Source organism: Lutjanus erythropterus, chromosome 2 (assembly GCF_056507025.1).
Source record: "Lutjanus erythropterus isolate fLutEry1 chromosome 2, fLutEry1.hap2, whole genome shotgun sequence".
Lineage (NCBI taxonomy): Eukaryota > Metazoa > Chordata > Actinopteri > Lutjaniformes > Lutjanidae > Lutjanus > Lutjanus erythropterus.
In genome coordinates, this window is record NC_139318.1 from 17,636,021 (window position 1) to 17,659,811 (window position 23,791).

Consider the following 23,791-nt stretch of genomic DNA (forward strand, 5'->3'; position numbering starts at 1 on the left):
TAGTGATGATGCTCATTTTCAGGTTTTGTACATCTGTACCAAATTAACATAAAGAGGAAAGACACATCACACAATGTGAAAACACTCAGCACACAGTATCGTAGACAAGTACGAAAAGTTTGACTTACAGTGACTTTGTGTTCTCCGGTCAGGTTGGGCCATTCACACAGCAGCTGGCTCTCAGACAGGGTGAGAACACAGGGCGTCTCCCCAATCAGCACTGTGTAGTTCAGCTTAGCGTTTCCTGGGGCGGAAGGAATTAGGTTGCGGCCCTGGAAACAGACGCACAAACACTTTGGTTACTTACATGAGGTCTGAGTCTGAGGTGGTCCACACAAATAGAATAATAATCATTGAGTATAAATGGAAAGGGATTCACTCTGACTGTGATTTTTGCTGTTGTAAAAAACGTGTTTCTGATTGGCTGGCAGGTACCCGTCAACAGCGTGCTATGTACCTTAAACTGCAGGTAACTATAGCAACAGTGCTTCTGCTTGATGCTGCCAGATGATACCTCTCATAGAAACTGACCAAACCGTGAGTTAAAATGATAGTTCAGATTATTTGAAGTGGGGTTGTATGAGGTACTTATGGTCAGTGTGTTACCTACTGTAGATGGTGGCTGACATCAGTTTGGAGAAGCAAGAGGAGTACCAGCATGAAAGATAAGCAATCTACTACTGTGGACAAGGTTAGCAACAACACATACTTTAGTCACCACAACAAAAAAATACATCAATTTCAATTTAAGTGTACAGAATATTTAAAATATTTTCACCACTTTACCTTGCCATCAGACAGCCTTTTCTGATGAGAAACCTTTTTTTATGTAAATAAATATTTCGCTCTCTCCAAACCAACCAGACTGTTTAATGAAAATAATAATTTTATCTTGCAGAACACAGGAGATCATGAGTACCGCTGCCTTGATCTGTTAGTTTGTTTGTGTTACTGTGTGACTTCTGTGAATCACGGTAGACCAGCAACTCTTGTAAAATTAACGTTTTTCCTTGAGGAGTTTGGTTGGTTTGGAGAGAGCAATATTTGGCTTGTAAAACAGCAGTTTCCTGTTGGAAAAGGCTGTGTGATGGCAAAGTAAAGTGACGACAATGTTCTAAATAGAGTGTTCACATAACTGATATCAATTTTTTCTGGGTGGACCTTTTTTTAAGTGGCTAAAGTATTTTTTTTTTTAAATACTGACCATGTCCACAGCAGTACATCTTCCATGTTGCACTCCTGCTTCTCCAAAGTGAGTGCGTGCCGACCGCCATCTGCTGTGCTTAATATGTTTACACCTCATACTAATCAAATCACTTCAAATAATTTGACCTACCCCTTTAAAATGTGTACAAACATTGAAATATTGATTATGATTTCAACAGAATCTACCTTTTTTTTCCTTTAGTAAAACAGTGTTTTAAGAAGCAAAATGTGAGACTCCTGCTCTACTTTTCCTAACTAATTACCAAATCTATGACATCACTCTTGAGTAAAAAATTTAACTTTTACTAAATTTAGACAACCTGCTATTATATTAGTAAGATCCAGATCTGGTGGTTGAGGGCTGGCACACACAAGGACTGTAAAAATATATTAGTTGCATAAGGGTGTTGGCAGATATAATTAATAAATCCTACAGAAATCTGCTTTCTCTTCTCTTCCACTACCTTCACCTACCCCTCCTCATCCCAATCCACCATGCTTTGCAGAAGGCAAGCAACTAATTGCTGCAAAATCTCGATGAACGTCTAATTTCTCCACAATTATTTAATAGGATGCCATTTCTGTGGCGCTTATTCCTGCAATACTTCACCCGGAGCACAGTGGGGCAATCAGAGCTTTTCATTATAGAATCATATTTAAAGTTACAGGCGTGATTCTTCTTCATTTCTAAAAACTCCACCCTGATTGGCCAAGAGAAAAAAGGCTTTCGTTTTCCATGAAATTGCATGATAATTTTCGCTCTCGCTCCTGAGGCTTTGAAGTTCAAGGGGAGAGGTGAAATGACAAAAGACAGCGTGGGTGGGTGGGACAAAGCCTTTATAAATGCACTCCGGATTCAAACGCGTGCTGCCTCTTATGGCTCAGAGTAAACATGGCTATGAAGTCTCTCTTCAGAAGTTATCTGATAGAAATTTGAGCATGTGGCATGGCAAGGCATGGGTCCACTTTATAAACATTATTTTCCTTTGCACCTGATTTTAAAGGGGGGGTCGTTTTAGAAGCCACTTTTTTTTCTCTTAAAGGTCTCCAAACCCCATTGGAGACAGCAGGCGAAGAAATAACATCTTTCAAGGTTGAGTCACATCTGAAAAATGGCTGCGTTGAAAGAAAAACTCTCAAAGGAAGAGGAAGGAGGGAGTTTAAGTGTCTGTACAGGAATGGTTGGAGGAAATCATTTCAAATGCCTGTCAGCGTCTTATCAGCTGTGTTGAACGCTGACTGGGAGGTCGCTGCAGCATTTTCTAAAATAACCATTTGTGAGATTGAGCTTTTATAGTGCTGACAATACTCAACATTGCTGGAAACCTGCTATCTGCTATTACTGCTCTTCTACTGTGTCAACTGACTACTAACACTTAGCTAACCTCCTTTTGTCCTGAAGTCCTAGTGCATTTTAAGACATTTTTTCCACATCTTTATGGAGTAACCTTTGATATAAAAAGAGCTTTGATGCAAAACCACCAAAAACTCCATCCTGACATTCTTCACTCAGACATAAGAACCCCTTTTTTCCCATCCATGCAAGGTCTATTATGTGAAAGAGGACAGGCAGCGGGAATAAACTGAGAAAGGTGATGCAAGAAGGGAGAAAGGAGAAGAAAACAAGACAAAGAGAGAAGCAAAGTCAAGAAAAGAATATAGAGAGAAAGGAGGTGATGAATGTAAAGCAAAGCCAGGTAAGACAAGGCCAAAACAGATCAATGCAAAGAGCACGAGGCAATTTACCTTGAGTATGAGTGGTGAGCTGGGCTTCAGCTCCAGCATGCCAGAGGGGCTCAGGGGTTCGAACACGGGGTCCGGGTGGTAGCTGAACGTCTCATTTACCACCAACACAGAACGAACATCATCCATGACAAAGCCAATCTCATCAGGGCTGCTGCCTGCCTCGGAGAAGCCTTTGTCAGACCCAGCCACAGAGGGCGCCAGACACACCATCACGGTGTTGTTAACAACCGTGCAGTTCTACAGAGGGGAGACAGAGAAGGAGAAAGGAGTGAGGACAAGAGAAAAGAAAAGGAGAAAATGAGAACACAAGAAAAAAATTATGATAAACAATTAAATCAAATTGGACGAAGTGATTTAATTTCCAATCTAACAACTTTTCTATACTGTTTGCAGTGTTAGCAATAAATTCAAGGGACAGTTTAGATCATTTAATGTGAGGTTATATGAGGCAGTTAGTCATAGGTAGTGTATTAGCTACAGTAGATTCCAGTCAGCACATCCCCAGGTTGGAGAAGCACAGAGTAACAGTATGGACGCTAAGCAATGTAATGCTGTGGACAGGGTCAGTAACAAAAGGTATTTTAGCCATTTCAAAAAGGTCCTCCCAAAAAATCCAATATAAGTTTAAACATACGCTGTATTTAGAATATTTTCACCACTTTACTTTGCCATCAGACAAACTTTTTTGATGAGAAACTGCTGTCATATAGGACAAATATCACACTCTCCAAACAAACCAAACTCCATGGATGATATCAGTAATTTTACGTAGCAGAACACCGAAGTTGCTGTTTCTACCACTGTAAGGGAGTGAGGAGAGAAAGACCAGGAATTGGCTTGTATAACAGCAGTTTCCCAAAGAAAAGGCTGTTTGGTGACAAGGAGAAGTGATGATAATACAGCATAGACTTGAACTGAAATGTTTTTTTTTTTTTAAAGAAAGACCTTATTAAAGTGGCTAAAATACCTTTTGTATTTTTCCTGACCCTATCCACAGCAGTATAGTGCTTAGCTTCAGTACTTGTGCCCCTTTGCTGACTACATCTACTGTAGATAATACACTGGTTATTGATAAGTACCTCATACAACCCCAAATTAAAAAGAAGTCAACCTATCCCTTCAAAAAAGGTGCATTTTCATACCTAAAAGATTAGCTTGACTAATCAACGGTATATATGATGGCTGAAACAGGGTTATGTGATATGAGTGATTAAATGTCTCGGTAATGACATAATGAGGAAGAGGCTGGCTTAATAACATCAGTGTTGTAATCAGTGTTGATATCATCTGGAAATCCCCTGTGGGCTTCGACACTTAAATCAGTCAGGGAAGAACAAATTAGACTGTAATGACACGCAGAGAAACAGGAGAGGTCAGCCAGTAGCTGCTAACAACAACACAGCACGGCTGAGGAGACCTTTGCATAGTTTCACAGCAAGTTACAGCCTTACATTATGCTCTATATGTCACATACTAACACGCTCGCACACACACAGAGGGTGTCAAATCACACAGACACAGAACAAAACTGTGTTTATAGGTCAATAGAAACATTAACCAAGCAAAGTAAAAAAAAATAGACTGCAGAGAGGGGGACAAAGGAAAAAGAAGGGGATATTTTTACTTTCAGCTAAGAGCGGCAGAAAGGTTAGCTGAGCCCCGTGGTGCTAGGTGAAGAGAGGGGGATTTGCCGGAGCCGCTTTATTGCTGGTTGACATTTCAAAGGTTAAACTGCTAAAAGGAAATTCAACATCAAAAACAAACAGAAAATGGGCCCTTGGCTGGTTGACCGGCAGGTCAGGTGTGTGCGTCTCTGTATGTGTCCCAGGAGTGTGTGTGTGTGTATCGTCTGAAAAATCAGTTTTTCCACAGAGAGAGGGGAGAGGGAGACTGCAGAGAGACACACCTGTGTGTCTATATTGGTCTCACTCTGTCTCACTTGCCAAGTCAAGTCACTGCTTTTTTTTTGTTTTGTCAATAAAAACTGTGTGTGGGCGTCTGCATCTGACCACTTACATTCTCTGACTTGGCAGCTCCATACTTGGCTCTCATTTTGGGCTCCTTGATGGTGGCCAGATTGGTTCCAGTAATGGTCAACATGGTTCCTCCGCTTAAAAACACAAGAAGACAACAAAACTTATTGTAGAGAAAATCAAGACAAACACAATTATACAATGGTGCTAAGGAAATAAAATAATCCTATGTGCACTTTTGTGTCACGTATTCATGTATCTCCTGCTTTTTTTTCTAGTAGGGTCCAAGAGCATACACTATTCAACAGGCCTATCAGTACAGATAAATGTTAATAAATCTGTTCTCTGTGGGAGCCAAGAGGGCCCTCCAGTTGGCGATTTACCATTAATGCTCGCTCCTCCTGTAGCCTTTCGCCTGCTTATTCATGGAAGCCCATTTTCAGGTAATGATAGTGATGCTAAAGCCCTCGCATGAATGTTAAAAGCTTCTTTAAACCGATATGGAGGCTGCAGGGAAGAATAAGCGAATGTGTAGCATCACTCGTGAGAGCCGGAGTGTTTGGCCTCTCCTCAGTGCCTCTCAAAAGCCAGGGGAGATATTTTCAGGGTGTATCAAAGTTGCACCGCATGAGATACACACAGCGAATGCACCGCTGTCAGTGATCTGACGTGCTCCCTGTAACCTTTACACCTGTGACCTATTCAGGTCTATGTGACGCTGACCAGCAGAGACATGGGTAATATGGGTGAGAGTCCCTTTCCCTCCACACTGCCATCTCGACAGCTTCTGCTGGCCTGAGAGGCTGAACTTTATCTGACGTGAGGTGTTCTGACAGCAGCTAAATAAGTTAGCATACAACCTAAAAACTGGAGTGGGCTAAGGCGAGGCTCGAAGCCTGGTGCCTATGAGTCACCACTGGCACGATGAACAAAAAAAACCCCCAAACATATTACACAAACGATACACCGCCTGGTATTTTGCTAAGTTTCAAACGGGGAATGATACACCAAAAAAGAGTATATTCTGTATCATTGTTCAAGTGTTGAAAAGCTTTATAAGAAAGATATTTTCAAGAATATCGACCATTTCAGAGGCTCTGGTGGGGTTTCTCTTTTAGCAGTGATAGCTGAGGACTTGCAGTTCACTCAGTTTCACATTATATCTACTTTGTGGCTGAAAGTAGGGCTGCAACTACTGCTTATTTTCATTATCATTTAATCTGTCATTCAATTTCTCATTTAAATAATTAGTTATTTTTTGTCCATAAAATGTCAAAAAATGTTGATCACTGTCCAATGTGATGTCCTAAAATACCTTGTTTTTTCCACAAAACATAGATGGTCAGTTTACTATCATAGAGGACTAAATAAAACAGAAAAAACTCACATTTGAGAAGCTAAATTAGGGGAAATTGCACATTTTTTATTAAAAATGATGCAAAATGATTACTCTATTATCAAAACAGTCGCATTTAATTTAATAGTTGACAAACACTTGGTTAACTGACTAATCATTGCACCTCTAGTGGAAAATGTTTGGGCTAACATGTTACAAAGGAAGCTGTTTAAGTGCTCAGATTGATTTTTGGTTCTTTTTTGAGTAACATACTGTGTTATTTTGTAATTTAAGAACTCAGTTATTTAGCTATGATTTCAAAGGACCAATCCTCACTGTTAGAACTTTACTGAATTTCCACCACTGCAAGAAGTTATCACCACCTGCACCTGTCACCAGAGGAGACTGAGAGTCTCTGGATTTGCAGCTGAAACAAAGGACAGACACAACCCACAGTCTTGGTGGACACTAAAATGGTGTCAACTCACGTCTCAAGATTTGATTTTATTTGGATCTCTTTTAGCCATTGGCTAATCTTCCAAGAGTCCACGTCAAAATTAAAAACAATTAAGCACACAGTAAATCATGGTACTTAAACATATAATCATATACATGTATAGAGCTGCATGCACGATGGATGTATTGATCACATTACCCATGATCAAGTCTTTCTTTGGGCCCATACTCCAACACCATTCAGAGAAGTGCTTTTTAGCTTTGAAAGTCTCATCAGAAGAAACGACTATACAAAGAACACTGACCGTCATGAGGCCAGATGGAGCTGGTATCTGAGGCAGGAAGGTGAGGCGAGTCAAAGGCCTTATGGTTTAAGTGGCTCTCGGAAAGGCTAAGGAGCTAGCTGCTAGCAGAACGAGGGCAAAATCGTGCATAGGGCTTTTGAGAGGCTAAAGAAAGGGCAACAGATGCTGGAAGTGGGGAACTGAGTCTGGTGTAACAACTGAGCAGACAAAAGAATTCAGGATATTTACATAGAGTTGCTCATTTGTTGGTGAAATAACAGAGCAAAGAGTAAATCAGATTTGTATCAATATGTGGCAACACTCCAGGGAGGTAGCTCAGTGAGACGATAAGAATTTTCTCCACATATACAGTTTACACTATATGATGTACTGTGTGTATTGTACTGCACTGTGTAAACAAGGTGGGATGTCATGCAATCTCTGCAGTGTGATGTGTCTGTGTTGTTAGCCAAAGAACCTCTTCCTGAATGGTGGTGAACATGTCTAAGTCATGTCAGATTTGTGTTTTGGACAAGAGAGGCTGTTTGCAATAGCTGAGGCAAAAGGGTCATCGAAGGGGACATGGCGACAAAATAGCTTGGTAAATAAAGGCGTGATTGGCTCAGAAAACCATGCACCTCCTCTTCTGGGAGCGCTGAGCGAAACACCAAACACAAGCCGAGTGCTGAGGTTATTTCCCCCCTAAGGCTGGAGCCAACACTTTCATTCCCGTTTCCCCTCACAATCCCTCAACCTTTTTATTCATCCTGTTCCAAACGAGACTTCTCATCTGCTCAAACCTCTTTGGCATGACGAGAGACTGTGTCTCCCTGCAGAGTTTTTAAACGCGGCTCCCATTTTCACCTCAACCCCCTGTGATGATGGAGTAGAGGATTGTTACACTATCTGAACAGAGAATGTGTCTGGTGGAATAATCTAATGTTGGCTGTCCTCAGAGGTGATACTCCCAAATAAATATCTGGAATATGAAGTACAGAAGTCAGTGTTGCTTTAAAGGCATACTATGCAGTGTTTTCCTAAAAATAAGAACAATGTATAGACTCAACAAAAAAATATAATCTCAACATAAACATAATCCCTCTAAATCATCACTTATGACCCACTAGAAGTGTATGGTGGTGTCTGTATCTGCACAGACCCAGCCCTCTGCCTGTTTATTCTCATTTTCTCATGTTGTGCTGTGCACGGGACATTGTTGGGCTTCAGGGTTACAGGTTCCGAGATTGGAAAAATGTAGCTACCAACAGTTACATTGCTTTTCTCTGCTCTCTGTCTGTGAGAGCTGCAGAAAGAGTTCTATACACATACCACACACAGAAAATAATGTTTTATTTATCTGATTCATTACTTTGTTTTTGTTAACACTGGCCCCTTACTTCATTTGCTGTCTACCTCTCTCATTGGTTGAGTTGGGGAGGAGGGGCCAACTTCAAATGATGTGCTATATGACTTTTATTCACTGGGGTTCAGAGAGCATACAGTGATTTCACCTCTTTCCAGGCCTTTAATGTGAAATATATGCAGGATGTGTAGTTTCTTTAAAGTTTAACTGAAGGAGAACAGTGTTGTGACTGTGACATGCAACTTGTGCAAACTAATTTAGCTTTTTGTTCAGCTACTTTTTGGAATCCATTCGTAATTTGCATACCAGCTTGTATCTGAGAATTTTAAGTAAATGCAACAGAAAAAACATAGCGTAAAAACTCAGGAAATAACATATGACATGTTCCTCGAACTATACTTTGAAGTAAATGAGACAGTCAACAGTGTGTGTTTGTATGTGTATGTCTGTGTGAGTGCTGACTTCATTTCTGAGCTGAGGAGTAGAGGAGTTTCTAGGTCATGCTAGTGAGCCCATTAGCACTTGGAAGCTTCAAGCTTTTTCTTTTTTTTTGCTGCACAACACAGCTTGTGTTTGCACAGGAAATCTTCCTGTGGCTATGTAGTCTCATTTCAATAAGTCAAGTAATATTTAAAGATACATCTCTGCTGCTGCAGCTCATCAACTAGCGGTGCACTGCTTCAGGAGCCTCCTTTACTGCTTTTCCTGCTCTCAAAGATTTACTTTTGAAACATAAAGATAAACAGAATAAATAATATGCCTTTGAAAAGCAAGACAAGTATGAAAACAGAGAGAGGAATGTTTAGTTTTTTTCTTTCAGACCCGAACTGGGGAGTATGCTAGCAGAATAATACATTTATCACCTTTTACATAGAGTTCATATTTCATCTTAGTTGGCTATGCTGCTTGAAAAAGGCATTAATGTATGGCACAAGCACCACCAGGAGATAAATAATGTATTGATGCATTTGTATCTGTTCTACAGATGTACATCAAGCAGAATTGTAGATCAAAAACTGTGTTGATGTAAATTATAGATAATAAAATAATCATATGATATACTGATGTATCATACAATGATAGCTGATGGAGTTTGCTATTTATATGGTGCAGCAGAACTATAAAAAATGTAGCAATTTATGCCAATATTGCACAGTTTTCAAACCTTTCCTCTGTCTTTATCAGTGTAAATCATTTTCAGTGTTAACGTGCAACAATATAGGCAATATTGGGAATGAAAGCTTCTGATTTGCATGTTTTAGTTAATGTCTAACAATGCAGCACAAACTTGATTTTGTCCATGTTTCTAGTAACATTAATCATTTTATTTGTTTTATGAGCCCGTGTTGCATGTTTTACATAGACAATGTGGTATAAGGGAGTCCTGAATGATGCTTCTGTTACCATTAATATTCTATTTTATTTTGTTTTATTTTTTTTTGCACTTATAAATCATGAATAACTTTGTAATTTCAATTCTCTATTCTGTTTTTTAGGTTGACTTTGTACCATCTGTCCAGGGACTACAGATGAAAAATAGCCTCTCAGCTAACTCTGGCACATTTACAGCAATGTTTATTAATGTGCACTATCCATGTCAAATACACAAACAAAGACTTAAATAAATCACACAGTCTTATTTTAGTGACAGCTGTAAGCTTCTAAGCGACGCAGAAAATCCTCCAAGTTCATACAAAACATTGATCTTTGCTGCACCCCGACTAGCCGAGGGAAATATCGTCTGATTGCCTCCTCACCTGGCAATACTCCAGTCAGGCTCGATCTTGAGGATGGTGGGATCATCTGTGTAGTTGAACTTGACCTCTGGGTTCCTCAGCTCAGCAGAGTTGATGTCCACCATGACCGGAGTGGTGCCCGGGGCTTGTCCTGCCGGGGTCACACAAACTATCTCCTTGTTGCTCCGCCTGGAAGAGCAGGAGATGATAGATGGACAGATGGATAGGCAAGAGAACAAGAAAAAGAGGGACGTTACATACAAAGGTCACTAATGGTCTTTTTCACACCTGAAAGTCTGAACCATGTTTCGCATTTCGGTTATAGTGCATACATTTGATCTGGTTACTTTTGGTTTCACATTGTAATTGTGGGAGGTCACTAAAGAACTATACATGACATCATCCTGTCATCATCACATGAGCCGTGTCTCCCTATACTTGCAATTGGATGCTTAGTAGACGGGCGTGCATCTGACATCATTATGTTGTCAATTCAATTCAATTCCTCTCGCTCATCCTGTTGGAAAATAAGTGAAATGTTTCTGAATTTTTGTGAGTTTTAAACAGCTCATTCTAAGGTAACTAGAACACAAAGACTCTTATTTTCAGATGATAATACACTAATGAAAACAAACGTATGAATATTATATTAAATGTCTTCCATATTCTGCCAATAGATCCCCTTAAATCTTACACACTGGACCTTTAAAGTAGACCTATACCAGAAGGTCTTGAGGGGGATTTGGAGTATTTGGGAGCTGACTCTCCGACAGGCTCTGAGATAGACACACAGAATAAAAACTGAATTGAGTGCACTTGAAAAAAAAAATCCTACTTTATCCTTTAAATAACTCATAAATTATTTATCAGATGCTACAAAAAAGCAGGCGCACACACACATAATGGTGACATAGTCGCCCATCCACAAGGCCGACATCTTTCAGTCTGTCCGGCTGTGGTTTCATCAGCACGAATCACAGAGTGCTGTACTTCAAAGCTCTTTCTTTCTCTGTCTGTCTGTCTGTCTTTCTCTCTGTGTCTGTCTCTCCTTCCCTCCTGCGCTTTCTCTGGCTGACAGATCTGAAGTGGCAGATCAGGCTGGTCGTCTCTCTGTGTGATGTAACTCCCTCCCTAGCAGACAGGCAGCCAGCTGTGACCTGCTGGGAAACTTTGTGCTGCTGCCAGAAACTTTGCGCTCCACTCCAGTGGCTCATTGCACTGTCCCCTCCCTGTGTCAAGGGGGGGGGGCACTGCTGGCCGAGCGGTGGGAGGATGGCAACCAGTGAGACGGCACGTGTGTGTTTGTGCCCATGTACAGCTCACGAGAAGTCAGTGTCAAGCAGGTGGAGATCTATACATCTGCATAGAAATACGGTGTGCAGGTAGAAGATTAACACTGTGTAAGTATGTGTTTTGTGTCACTTGTCGTCTGCTAACATCCTACAGTGTGCAAAGTGTGTGCGTTTGTGCGGGCATGATGGCAGGTGGCTCAGTGTGAAATTTTGAACATGAGTAGAACAAGCTGATCCGCACACAAATCCTCCCCCGTTATCTGCAGTGGAAGTGGAATCCACAGAAAAGACGGAAGATGATGGATAAAATGAAAGAGAGAAAAACCTATTTTGGTGGCGATATCCCAGGGCTGCTAGATGGGGTTGAGGTTGGGTTGGGTTTAGCGCGAAAAAACGGGCGAAAGAAAAGCAAAAAACATCTTTGTCGGACACATCCCCACTGTCTACCGGGAGGCAATTTCTCAGACTGAGAGGGGACTGAAGAGGGGATGAAGATAGAAGGAAAAAAAATGAAGGACAATATAAAAAAAAAATTAAAAAAAAAACACCGGCTTTTCCACATTCCACTAGTGCTGCGTTTCCATGGCAACCGTATTCACAACACTGTCGCTTTCGAGGGCGCCTGTGGTGCCCGCGTACGTATTTCTGACAAGGTTGCGGCCACACAAAAGAAAGCCAAGAGGGGATACAGACAGAAAGAATGAAGAGGGAAAGAAAAGGGGTTGCAGAGGGAGATAAGAGGATGAGTGACTTGGGGTAAATAGGCTTTGATTAAAGCGGAGGGCTCACTGAATACAAAGACACATTAAAGAGATGGACTCAACCAGTTCATTACTTTGGCCATAAAGGTTATTGCTGCTCAGTGAATGAAAGGCCAAGACTATTATGTTCACCTTTCTCGGGATGTGCTACAGAGCTTTAAATTGGCCTTTACTTTTTCTTTTGATATGATATAAAAAGAACTTGATAGGTCCAAGCTCATTAGTTTAACCTGTCACTTGTTGCCTGAAAGGAAGGAAGCACTGTAATAAAAACACCAGTATTAGAGAGAAATTTCACTAAGAAGAGAAACAAGAAGTGCTGTATTGAAAACTGTATAAGAGGAGTGCAAACATTTGCCTGGAAATTCCTGTCAGTACATATAGGTGCTTGTTTTAGTTAACCTTCTTTTCTGTGAGGTTTCTTCTCTCTGCCATCTGCCAGACACCACAGATGAGTGGTTTTAGTCCAGAGCTCAGTTTGCTGTCACTTTGCCAGGAAGGAACTCAAAGAAACAATAGAGTTCTTGGCTGGAGGAATTAGAGTCATATCAAATTGGATCTTTGTCTCCTCTTCTTGAAATCCTGGCTCTCTCTCACAGAATGAGTGACAACAGAAGATAACGGTGGTAGATTATTCTAAAAACTATTTAAAAAAAAAAGAAGATAGAAGAAAAATTACGTATTTCAAACACGAGCTCAAAGCAGAAAAAATGTGAGTTACCAACTACTGGCAACACCATATCATTCCTGCCAAATTATAGTCATATCTCTTAACAAAACGTGGGCCATGCACTTAAGTCATTCACAGCACAACTGAACAACGACATCAGCTTCCCCCAGGAAAAGCTACACTGTCATTCTCACAATTGCTGTGAATTACAGTACTGCAGGTCAGCCGCTTTCCAGCTGCATTTTTCAGACCCAGGAAAAAAGGTGATTTTTTTAAAAAAAACAGGTGATAAATATAATAATTAAACATTGAAGAAAAGGTTAAGATGGCAGAAGCAAAAGATTGATGGGGTGTTGTCATGATGCATTATGAATGTTCTTAAAAAGAAAACTTCAGAGTCACAGTAACATTAAAAGGTATTACAGACTTTAACATGAATTTTAAGCCGTAGATTAAATTATATTATTGTATTGTGATGAAACGCATCAATCAATGCTGACATGTCTTAAGAAGTGTATAAAAATTATGATTTCATGGGTTGGAAATGGCTCAAAAGACTGAAAGAAAGTTAATGCTCTCCAGCCCCCCTTGGGTGTAAACAGGAGTTCACGCTATTTTCTGCAATCTATCTACTCAGTATTTTAACATTTTGGCTCAGTGGTTTGGACTTGTGCTTTTCAAGGCTGTAGAGGCACCATCAGACTGCATTCTTTACCTCGACTGATGATCCCATGATAAAAGCAGGGCTGAGGCTATGTACTGACATCACCCCACAGACACGTACAGACACTCCAGATAGCCTCTCAGCCTCTCTAGCTGCCAACATTAGCTCAGCTACAACACAGGTACCACACAGAAACTTTAACAAAAGGACCATGAATGTTGGTCTAGTGACTGTCAAGGCTCCAACAGACTCTCTTTGATTCCAGTGTGGACACAGTATGACAGCAGCTGCTCTTGGCTGGTTGTGTCTTGACTGCCAGCTCCACTGCTATTATCAAACTTTTTGCATGAAAGAATGTGTGCTACTGTAATACCTTCAGTTTTACAGTTAATTTAAATAATTCTGTACAGTGTTCTTAATCAGTGGAATTGTCATCAACTATGAGCTAACAAAACAAACTGTAGATGTTTCAGGATATTTGGATTCACTTGCCTTTCGAAGCGGCAGGGGTGCAGTCCTATCTTCACGGACACAGCACTGCCTGCATTGAGATGACTGCCTTCAATGGTGATCCTTGTTCCTCCAGACAGTGGCCCAGTAGTGGGATGGACACGGGTAAAGTATGGAGACTAAGGAGGGACATAAGCGGAGGATAGGTGGATCAATCACAGCTCCTGGACTTCAAAGGAGATTTCATATACAGCATTAAAAACATCCTAAATACTTTTTCTTAAAACACACTTACCACAAAAGTAAAGGCCTTGGTGGACACTGCTTTGTAATCCTGGTGAATGCAGTCCCTGACACACACTTCTACCTGAGCCTCCTGCACCCTGTAACCTGTAGCATCATTCAGCCGACACACAATCCTGAAAAAGGGGAAACAAAGAGGTGAAGAGATGAGTTCCAGGGCCACTGCAGGATTCAACATTAAAGTGTTTTTGCAAGTCTGTCAGAAATCTACTCGCTAGTGTCAATTTTTACTTGCCCCTGTACAAACTGTGTTTTTCATTTGCAGTTATCGAATAACAACAAAGACTAAAGCTGATTGTCATATATTATTTCTCCTCCCGGGGCAGCACTAACTCAGTCTATAAGGATTTGGCTTGGGGTCTGGTGGGTGGCCAGTTCAAACCCAGCTCAGACCAAAAATGTCTGAGTTGACTGGTAGCATGGAGAGGTGCCAGTTCACTTCCTGGGCACTGGTGGTGTGCCCTTGAGCAAGGCACTGCTCGGGGTACCCATCACTCTACCACCTCTCCCACAAGCTGGTATATAGGCCTACACATGTGTTAAATAACTGACAATGGAGTGGAAAAAGGTGAATTTCCCCGAAAGGGGATTAATAATTTTTGTTGTTTGTCAGGCCAAAACCCAAAGATTTTGAGTTAAATATAACAATAAATGGAGAAAAGCTAGAACTGGCCATATTTGAAATGGAAAACAACAATTTCTGTCATTTTTGCAAGAAAAATTACTTGAACAGTTAATCAATTAATAGTACATTGGTTTAGTTCGTTTTTAAGACTTGCCCAATTGGGTAAGAGAGTTGCTAAACATATTCGCACAACATGGCATTTTACTTGTCCCAAGTATGTGGGCAATCCTTACTGCTGAACCCCGAGGGCCTGCACTAAAATTCATTTGTTTCTTGACCAAACAAGGACCAAGTGATAGAAAGACAGAGGAAGAAACAGCACAGAACAGATGATGGTGTGACAAGTTTCCTCTGCGCTGTACAGGTCAGGAAAAAACTCCTATTGTTTGGAATAAACTGTTTCTGAAGCCTTATTCATAAAAATAACAAAAAAACAGACCAAATGTTCTATTAGTGGGAATCTGCAGTGCTAGGACAGGGTGGAGTTTTGTGTCTGCATCGGTGCATACTGTCCAACCATAAGCATCCTGCACTTGGCCTTGGGTGCTGGCTGGCCAAATCAAAATCCACTGAAGAAATGATTGAGTGAGAGGTGGGGGTGGGGGGGTGGCAGTGTAGCCCACAGGGAGAACATGCAGACGTGCACGCACGCACATGCACGCACGCACATGCACGCACGCACGCACGCACGCACGCACGCACGCACGCACGCACGCACGCTCTTACTTCATGTTTCACCCACTGGAGACACACTTGACTGTTAATTAGCCAGAGTGAACGGATGAGACAGAGAGAAAGGGCGAGAGTGCAGATGAGTGGCAGAGAACGGAGGAGAAAGAAAGAGAAAGAGAGGGTTAAAGCGGGAGAGGCTGATTAATTGAACGAGCTCATATCCTACACATCTCCCTCAGCTTCCCTCCTTTCCCCGAGATGAGTTATTAACTCTCCTGCTTCCATCCTCCCTGCAGGTGGCCATGGCAACTGCAGCACTGCGGCGACAATGAATTGCACATTCCAATGCGTGTGTGTTTCCATTGTTTTTTTATTTTCCCTGTCATTTATTCCCCAGGTCTGACACCACAACAGCGGCCGTGATTAAAATGCTGGACAGCTCTCAGTTAGGAGCTGCGGCTCTGACTTGCATCATTACTGCGCAGATGACAGGTGGCTACATTGAGCTGTTATTACGTGGTTAGAAAGACAGAAAGTTCATGGTACATTTGTAGAGGTGACAGCATTATGAATTATACCTCCCTCAATCAAATTACCGAGGTGGAATGTGATGGCAAAAAATTAAACATATGCCAAACTGTCACATAGAAACTACTAATAAGGCAATAAAAAAAAGGGGATACCGGGTTCACTTTTTCTTCATATTGGCAATAATTTACTTTTCTCAACATGGAATCAAACGTAAATATTTAATTATTGAGTTGAATGACGAACCTGCTAATAGTCAAAGAGCCAGAAAAGCTGTATTTTCTTGCATTTCAATTTCACTACAATCACAAAAAACAGGGAATGTACGCAGGATGTGTGAAGTACAAGTGCATGCAGAGCCAAAGTTGTGCATTATTCATTACAAAGTATCATTACAAAGAAGAGTGATGCACTAATAGACTTGTTTCTCTTGCAAGCCGAACAAGCAATAGCTATAGGATGAAAAAATGTGAACAAACAAAGTATAAATCTGTATATTAAGCAGGTATCATCATGCGTTGCTTTGTGAAAGCTAACATATATTACTAAAGAAAGCTGGGAGTTTTTGAAAGTATCTGGGGGAGTTGTTAATAATGTTAATAATAATGTTGATAATAATCAATAAAGCCAGTGACTGGTGTGGGAGCTGGGCAAATAAGATTAAAAAGTGTAGTGTGATCTTAAATAAATTTTGTACATTGTAATTAGTGTAACATCTGTATATTCACTTTTGGTTGAATTACAACTCCAATTCCAAAAAAATGGGATGTTGTGCAAAAAATGTAAATATAACCAGAATGCAATTATGCAAAACCTTTTTGACCTATATTCAACTGAATACAGCACAAAGATATAATATTTAGTGTTAAAACTAAATGTTTTTTTGTAAATATACACTCATTCTGAATTTGATGCCTGTAACATGTTCCGAAAAAGTTGGGACAGGGGCATATTTACCACTGTGATGCATCACATTTTCTTTTAACGACACTCAAGTGAGCATTTGGGAACTGAGGACACTAATTTAAGTTTTGAAAGTGAAATTCTTTTCCATTTTAGCTTTATATACAACATCATGTGTTACTGTCTTGCTGAAAGGCAGGGATGTAAAAAAAAAACTGTATGCACCGTTCAACACTCGGGTTGAGCTATGTTTTTTTTAAATTTAATTGCCTCTTTGGTTTGCTGTATTTGCTGCCACATCTGACAATCAGATTATCATGTAATGTTTGTTTTAACTGGAAAACTCCAATGAAAATATTCTTTTAAAAAGTGCTGGCAGTGTGAAACAGACAGCAAGAGTGAGAACAATGTGTCTACATTTTGTCCAACGGTGTCAGTTAACGCAACTCCTTCTCTCCCCCATCTCTCCACCAGCTGACCTTTGACCTGCGCTGTCAGTCCCGTAACCCTGCCCCGTCTCCTGTGCTACAGCTCTGATGGGGTCACGGGAATGACGAGAGCAACCGGGCCACTAATGGTGCCGTATGGCTAACATCACTTTTAATTAGCATGACAGCCTCACTGCCAGCCGTGCCCTCCTCCTCCTCCACCTCCTCCTCTTGCTGCGGGTGCTATGGCAACAGGCCAATGCAGTGCTACAGGCCTGACAGGGTTAAACATCGACATCTTGGTGGTTTTGAATGTGATCGAAAAATGAACGTGGTAAAGAAAAAGTTACAACACGGAATCACAGCTGCACAATCAAATGTAAAAATAGTATGCGCCGTGTGAATACAACAATATATGAGGGTATACATGATACATCAAGCCTGACATGTCACCGTTGTATTTTCTAAACCCATTTTGGGGACACCTGTCATCGCCGGCAAGAGCTGCACAGCGTTCTGTTGTTCTGACTGTCAAACCATCAAAGTCACATTTCTTAGTTTCCTTCTTTAGTGAGGGGGCAGAAAGAAAAAACAAATCTGCTGGGACTGTGCTGCAAAACTCAGCAAATGGAGCATTTGTGTACAAATGACAGCTACATAGTTGGAAATAGAATATTGAGGACACCTCCAGCTGAGACGAGCGTCCCCAATTCTTCCTCCCCGTCCTACATTGTGTCTTCTCTGCCTCTGGATGAATTCAACATGAAATGGAGAGTGTGATTCATCTGGTAGTTTCACTGAAGGCCCTCCGATCTTTCTGGGCAGCATGAATGAAATCTAATTAATGATTCCCATGATATTACTTACATGAGCACTACAGAATATTACTGAATTGAGGTGACCTGTTTAGAGTCACAACAAAGAGTTCAGTCATGAGAGAACTCAGAGCTGTGACTGTTGACCGCTGTTACACAATTTTTCTCAGAATAATCAATAATATAATATACTAGTTCCACCCTGCCTGGATTCAGAATTTCCCAGAAAGTCAAAAATATGATTTAATCAGAGGGAGCATTCACATGACCAGCTTTCATCTGTGGAAGAGTTCTTAGGCAGATATATACCATCCGCTTCAAATGTCAGTACATTTCTCTCAGAACGGGCCGAAGTCATTGATTCAAAAATTATTGTAATTATTAGTGGAATAAAAGGCTCAGTGATTGCACTGCACTTACACCAATAGTAGCATAGCGAGTCTGCAAGCGAGAGTTTGAAAGACTTGAAAGACATACAGCTGCGTCTAACCATTAAAGCAGGGGTGTTAAATGTATGGCTCGCAGGCAAGAGCCCGCCCATCAAAGGGTCCATTTGTATTTTGTTAGAAAATGTCTGCCTCTTGTTTTCATTCCTACTGCTACTTCTTAGTCACCTATTTATGTTTCTGTTTAACACTGTGTGTGCTGCACTGTTGTTGTTGTTTGTATGCTTGTAATGTCTTGTCTGTTCTAAAATAAAAAAAAAATGTTGGTCAAAAAAAAAAAAGACTCAGCATACTTAATAAAAAAAATACTATATTCAGAATACAGCCTAATTAGGAATATCCAAACAGAATGTGAATTCTGAATAGTGTCATATTTTGAATAACAGTGTAAAATTAGTGTGCATGTAAACACAGTGTCACACCAGTTTTGGACAAAGGCAAGAATGGAAGTAGAGAGTCTCAGAGTGAGTGGAAGGAGTCAAGACGTGAAGAGACCGTGTCAACGTACTGCTCAGCACTGATGTACTGGTCCTCCTGAGGGTTGCAGGCCACCTTGCCGATGCGGACTCCATTCTGGATGTCTCTGAACTGCAGCCCCAGGTTCTCACCGGTGATGGTCAGCATGGTTCCTCCCTGCCTGGGCCCTGTCTCTGGATACAACTGGTGGGAAGAACACATAAGAGGGGACATATGTTAGCTATTGATTTTCACCCAAAGCAGTAAATCATAGAACATATATTGTATGTCAGCATGAATGACAGTTTACTTAAGTCATTACTATCATCTCCCAGTCTGAATGAATCAGATACTCACTACCTCATTAAGTTTGATGAAAAATGACCTCAGATCCATTAACTCCACCTCAACTCAGTCAAACATTCACAACCTGCCAACTCGCACACTTAACCTGGACCCCCTCTCCCCCCAATCAAGCGCCCGCTTACATCTCTCATTTAACCTTGTGACGATTAATCTACTGAACACAATTACTGCGCACAGCGACCTCTGCTCCAGTTTTTTCCCCTAGAGGTCTGTGAAAGGTGTACGGAGGTGCTAATGGCTACCGGAGGCTAGCCCAGTCGCTAATCACGGTCCCATTCATCCAGCCTGCGATGCAGACAATGGCCCCATTGGTAATCAGTCATTGCTAGTATAATTAGGGCTAAAGCTAATTGGATTAGAACCTGGTGAGGGTGGGGGGTGGGGTCATTTGTCGCAGCAGGGTGGGAGGAAGGTGAAGGGGATGAGATGTTGGTGGTTGGGTATGGTGGAGTGGGGATGTGGGCAAGCTCACACTTTGACCTGGCTTGCCAAAGGAAGGCTAAGATGATCAGTGATTAAGCTCCTGTTATTACACTTAGTCATAAATTAGCCTTCAAGTATAAAGCCTAAAGTACACTGCGTACAAATAAAAATGCACAAATAACTTTCAGTTTTGTATGGAGTCAACAGATGGTGCATGAAAGTCCATACAGACTTGTACAAACATGTGGAGAGAGGAGGCTAAGTGCCAAAAACCACATACAGCATGTGTTTCAAAACTACTGGTGAACCAATGATCTGTAGTTTTAATATCCAGCTCTAAAGGCAGCAACACCTCTGGTCACACCAGAGACACAAAAAGCAAATATTATTTGTGAGCCCTTTCAAACCATGTGGTGCTGCAACCTTGGTGATGCAGAGACTACTGGCCCACTGGTTGCTAGGGGGACAAAAAGTAAACTATAAAAAAAAAACTGACTGCAAACCATACAGCGCATTTTGGACTCACTGGGCCTCTTTGTTGCATCAAAGGTCAGCACAGTCAAGACAATTTGATTCATTCGTCACATTTGGCCACAGTTAAACTTCATGCCAAAGCCGCATGTAAATTCACATTGCCTCTGTAGGCAAATCCAGCAGTTCCAGCGAAATGAATTGATTCTGGTCAAAAGTTCTGCCGTTATAAATAATAGTGTGACTGGGCATTCAGAGTAACAAATTTGTTTGAACTTTAAAAAGAGAAAACACCATATGAGTGTAGAACAGGTTATGAAAGGGCTACAGAGTTCACTGGTGCCAAAACTTGTTAAGAGGACAGTTTTTACACTTTAAGGAAGACCTTTATTCGCTTTCTTACTGTGAGTTTGATAAGAAGTTCAAAACCTCTCATGTCTATGCTGTAAATATGAAGCTACTCCGAGCAGATGGTTAACTTAGCTTGGCACACGGACTGGAAACAGAATGAAACAACTAGCCCGGTCCTGTCCAAAGATAGCAAAATCAACCTAACAGCATTCGAAAATTCATTGATTAATGACACTAACACTAATTTGTTATATCTTGTTAGTTTAAAATGTACAAAATCCAAATTGTAATAAAGCAATGTTGTAGTCTTACAGGAGTACTTGTAGGCAGATTTTGTGAAATATATGTATTTCATTGTAAAAGTGCATCACAGTAATTGAAAGAGTGTTTTTCTTTTTAAGATCTTGTTTTCTGTGTTGAATATAATTATATTGAAGGACTGATGTTGCTAAAAACTGCTTTGTTCTGTACTGCTTGTCCCTGTCTGAAGAAATATGGTATGACCTGTGCTCTGTCAGTTGGCAACCCTATGAAACTGGGTGCGCAACCTATTTTGGGTCCCAATCCTGAGTTTGGTAAACACTGCGATAAGTGTATCTACTGTCTCACATATAAATTAGACCCTCTCTCTCTCTCTCTCTCTCTCTCTCTCGCTCTCTCTCTCTCACCCTGCTCTCTACAATTCTATTTCTCCACCTGGTAGCTGACAATGATCCCCAGTCTAACATCATTATGGAAAAGGTGGCGGGCTGGTAAAAGCCACAGGTGTTCAGGACACTACTAACAGAAACACACAATGGGAACAAAGCCCAGTGTCATGCGGGCCAGAACTGAAATGCCACAGTGATATAATTAAGGAGTGTTTTCTATCTTACAGCAGCGAGGCTTCTGATGAACATCCCTCCTCCCTTCCTCACCCTTTCCCATCTTCCTCTCTGGACTTGTGTGTCTTTTTAATTCACTCTCTGTCTCTTGCTCAATGTGGCTGAATGCATATATTTGGTGCCGGAGACAAAAGAGTGAGTGGCACACAGTGGTGCACCAGTCAGAATCTTCAGATATGATAATCAAATCTCTCTTTTCTCCACAAGCACTAGCTTATCAAAACACAAACACACACAGACACACACACAAGTTGTTACATCCACAACGAAACAACACAAACAAAAACCTCTTTTTGATAAAAGCCACCAGCCTAAACACTCGCTCTATTCTCCTCTCGCCGTCGCAGAGCTCTACACCCATTCAAACTCCCTTTTTTTTCCTCATCGTCTCCGACTTGTCCCGTTGTGTCGGAGGCTTTGTGTGAGGCCTATTGTGGCCAGCTGAGCGGCAGTGCACAGATAGCATCTGCTAGTTATAGCAAGAGGAGCAGAAGGAGGAGGAGGAAGAAGGGGGAAGCAGGGGACATGGAGAGGGATGATATGAACATGGCGTGAGGTTTCTGAAGTTGATCTGTGATATGAAAGCCTCTTGAAAACAAAAAGTCACAAACAAACTGATGGAGGCAATGAAGTGAGTGACGACAGCAATAATATGAGTCTTTGCCACTAAATGCTTACATGTGACCAAGTGGAAAATAATGTGATTGAAAGATGTTAATTATATTGGCGGACATCCAGCTTAAAATTCAAGTGATAGGCTGTATGAGGTACTAAGTATATTACCTACAGTAGCCTTGTCTAACAGGAAACCACCCTTATAGAAGTCAAATATCTCTCTCTAAACCAACCAAACTCTATTGCTGAAATCAGTAATTTTACCTTGCAGAACGTAGGAGTTGCTGGTCTATCCCTGCCTTGATTTTTTAGTTTGTTAGTATTATTCTGTGGCTTTGCTGTTGTAAAAGGATAGATCAGATTCACACAATAACACAAACTAACAGACTGAGGCAACAGTAAGCCAGTAACTCCTGTGAGATAAAATTACTGGTTTTGCCTTTGGAGTTTATTCAGCTTAAAGACAGAGATATCGGGCAATACTATTTAACAGTAGCTTCCTGTCAGAACCGGTTGTCTGGTGGCAAAGTAAAGTGGTGAAAATATTCTAAATATAGTGTACACTTAAAATCATATTGATAATTTTTAGGTGGTGAAAATACACAGCATTGCTGGGCTTCTCTGCTGCTGCCCCTCTCTGCTTCTCCAAACTGAGTACGTGTCAATGGGCACCTGCTGTAGGTTATGAACTGACTATCTATAAGTACCTCATGCAACACAATGGTGCAACGGTGAGACTTATTGCTTAGCTTTGAAAAACAATGGGAAAAACCAGAGTCCTGGTCGATACTGGCCTCTAAAGAGGAAGACATCTCGTTCTATGTTGGTCGACAGAAAGTGCAAGGAAGAGGGGCAGATGATACAAGTACAGGATAGAAGAATGACCATGGAAAGGAGGGAGGAAGGGGAGGAAGGAAATGTAAGGAAAGTGAAAAGGATCTGAGGGGTTGATAAAGGAAAGAAAATAAATGGCTGAAAGTTGGAACACAGGAGAGTGACAAGATGATACATGAAAAAAGAGAATAGACAAAAGTGAGAAGTAAATAGAGGTAGAGAGAGACAAAGAAGTCTGGCAAAGGCCAGTATTACAGCTTAACAATACATGAGGGGGAAATCATTGGCCTTTCGCAAGTACACAAGCTGGGAAACAGAACAAAGGCATGACTCCATGCAAAATCACACACTTTTCATAACACAAAACACTTTCTCATATGCGCAAGATCACAAAGAAGCAAACAAACACAGAGCGCAAAAGTGTGCCACATGCTAAAATACTAAAAATGCACACCCTCCTACCCCATACATACAGACACACACACACACACAGACACACACACACACACACACACACGCACACACACAGGCATGGCCTGTGTTGTTTTAATTGGTTTCTAAGGGCTAGCTGTAATGCTCTTCCCATCCCCTAGGAGAAAGCAGGCAGGAGATGATGGATGATGGAGGGCCAGGCTGCATCCAAGGCCAGTACTAGGACACTGCTGCACTACACTGGGAGAGAGCGCCAGACAATCTGTGTGTGTGTGTGTGTTTGTGTGTGTCACTGTCTGTGT

General features: G+C 41.2%; 1 protein-coding gene across 4 annotated transcripts in view; it reads right to left on the reverse strand.

Moving 5' to 3' along the window:
• Positions 1-23,791, reverse strand: part of plxna1b (plexin A1b) — a 255,750-nt gene that overhangs the window by 36,423 nt on the left and 195,536 nt on the right. For all 4 annotated transcript variants that reach the window (XM_084730314.1, XM_084730297.1, XM_084730306.1 and 1 more), the window contains exons 13-19: positions 19,166-19,317; positions 14,233-14,356; positions 13,980-14,116; positions 10,122-10,289; positions 4,969-5,062; positions 2,953-3,189; positions 129-272 (exon numbers count right to left, since the gene is read on the reverse strand). In XM_084730314.1, coding sequence (XP_084586440.1) covers positions 129-272; positions 2,953-3,189; positions 4,969-5,062; positions 10,122-10,289; positions 13,980-14,116; positions 14,233-14,356; positions 19,166-19,317 — 1,056 coding nt within the window. The remainder of the gene's footprint in view (positions 1-128; positions 273-2,952; positions 3,190-4,968; positions 5,063-10,121; positions 10,290-13,979; positions 14,117-14,232; positions 14,357-19,165; positions 19,318-23,791) is intronic.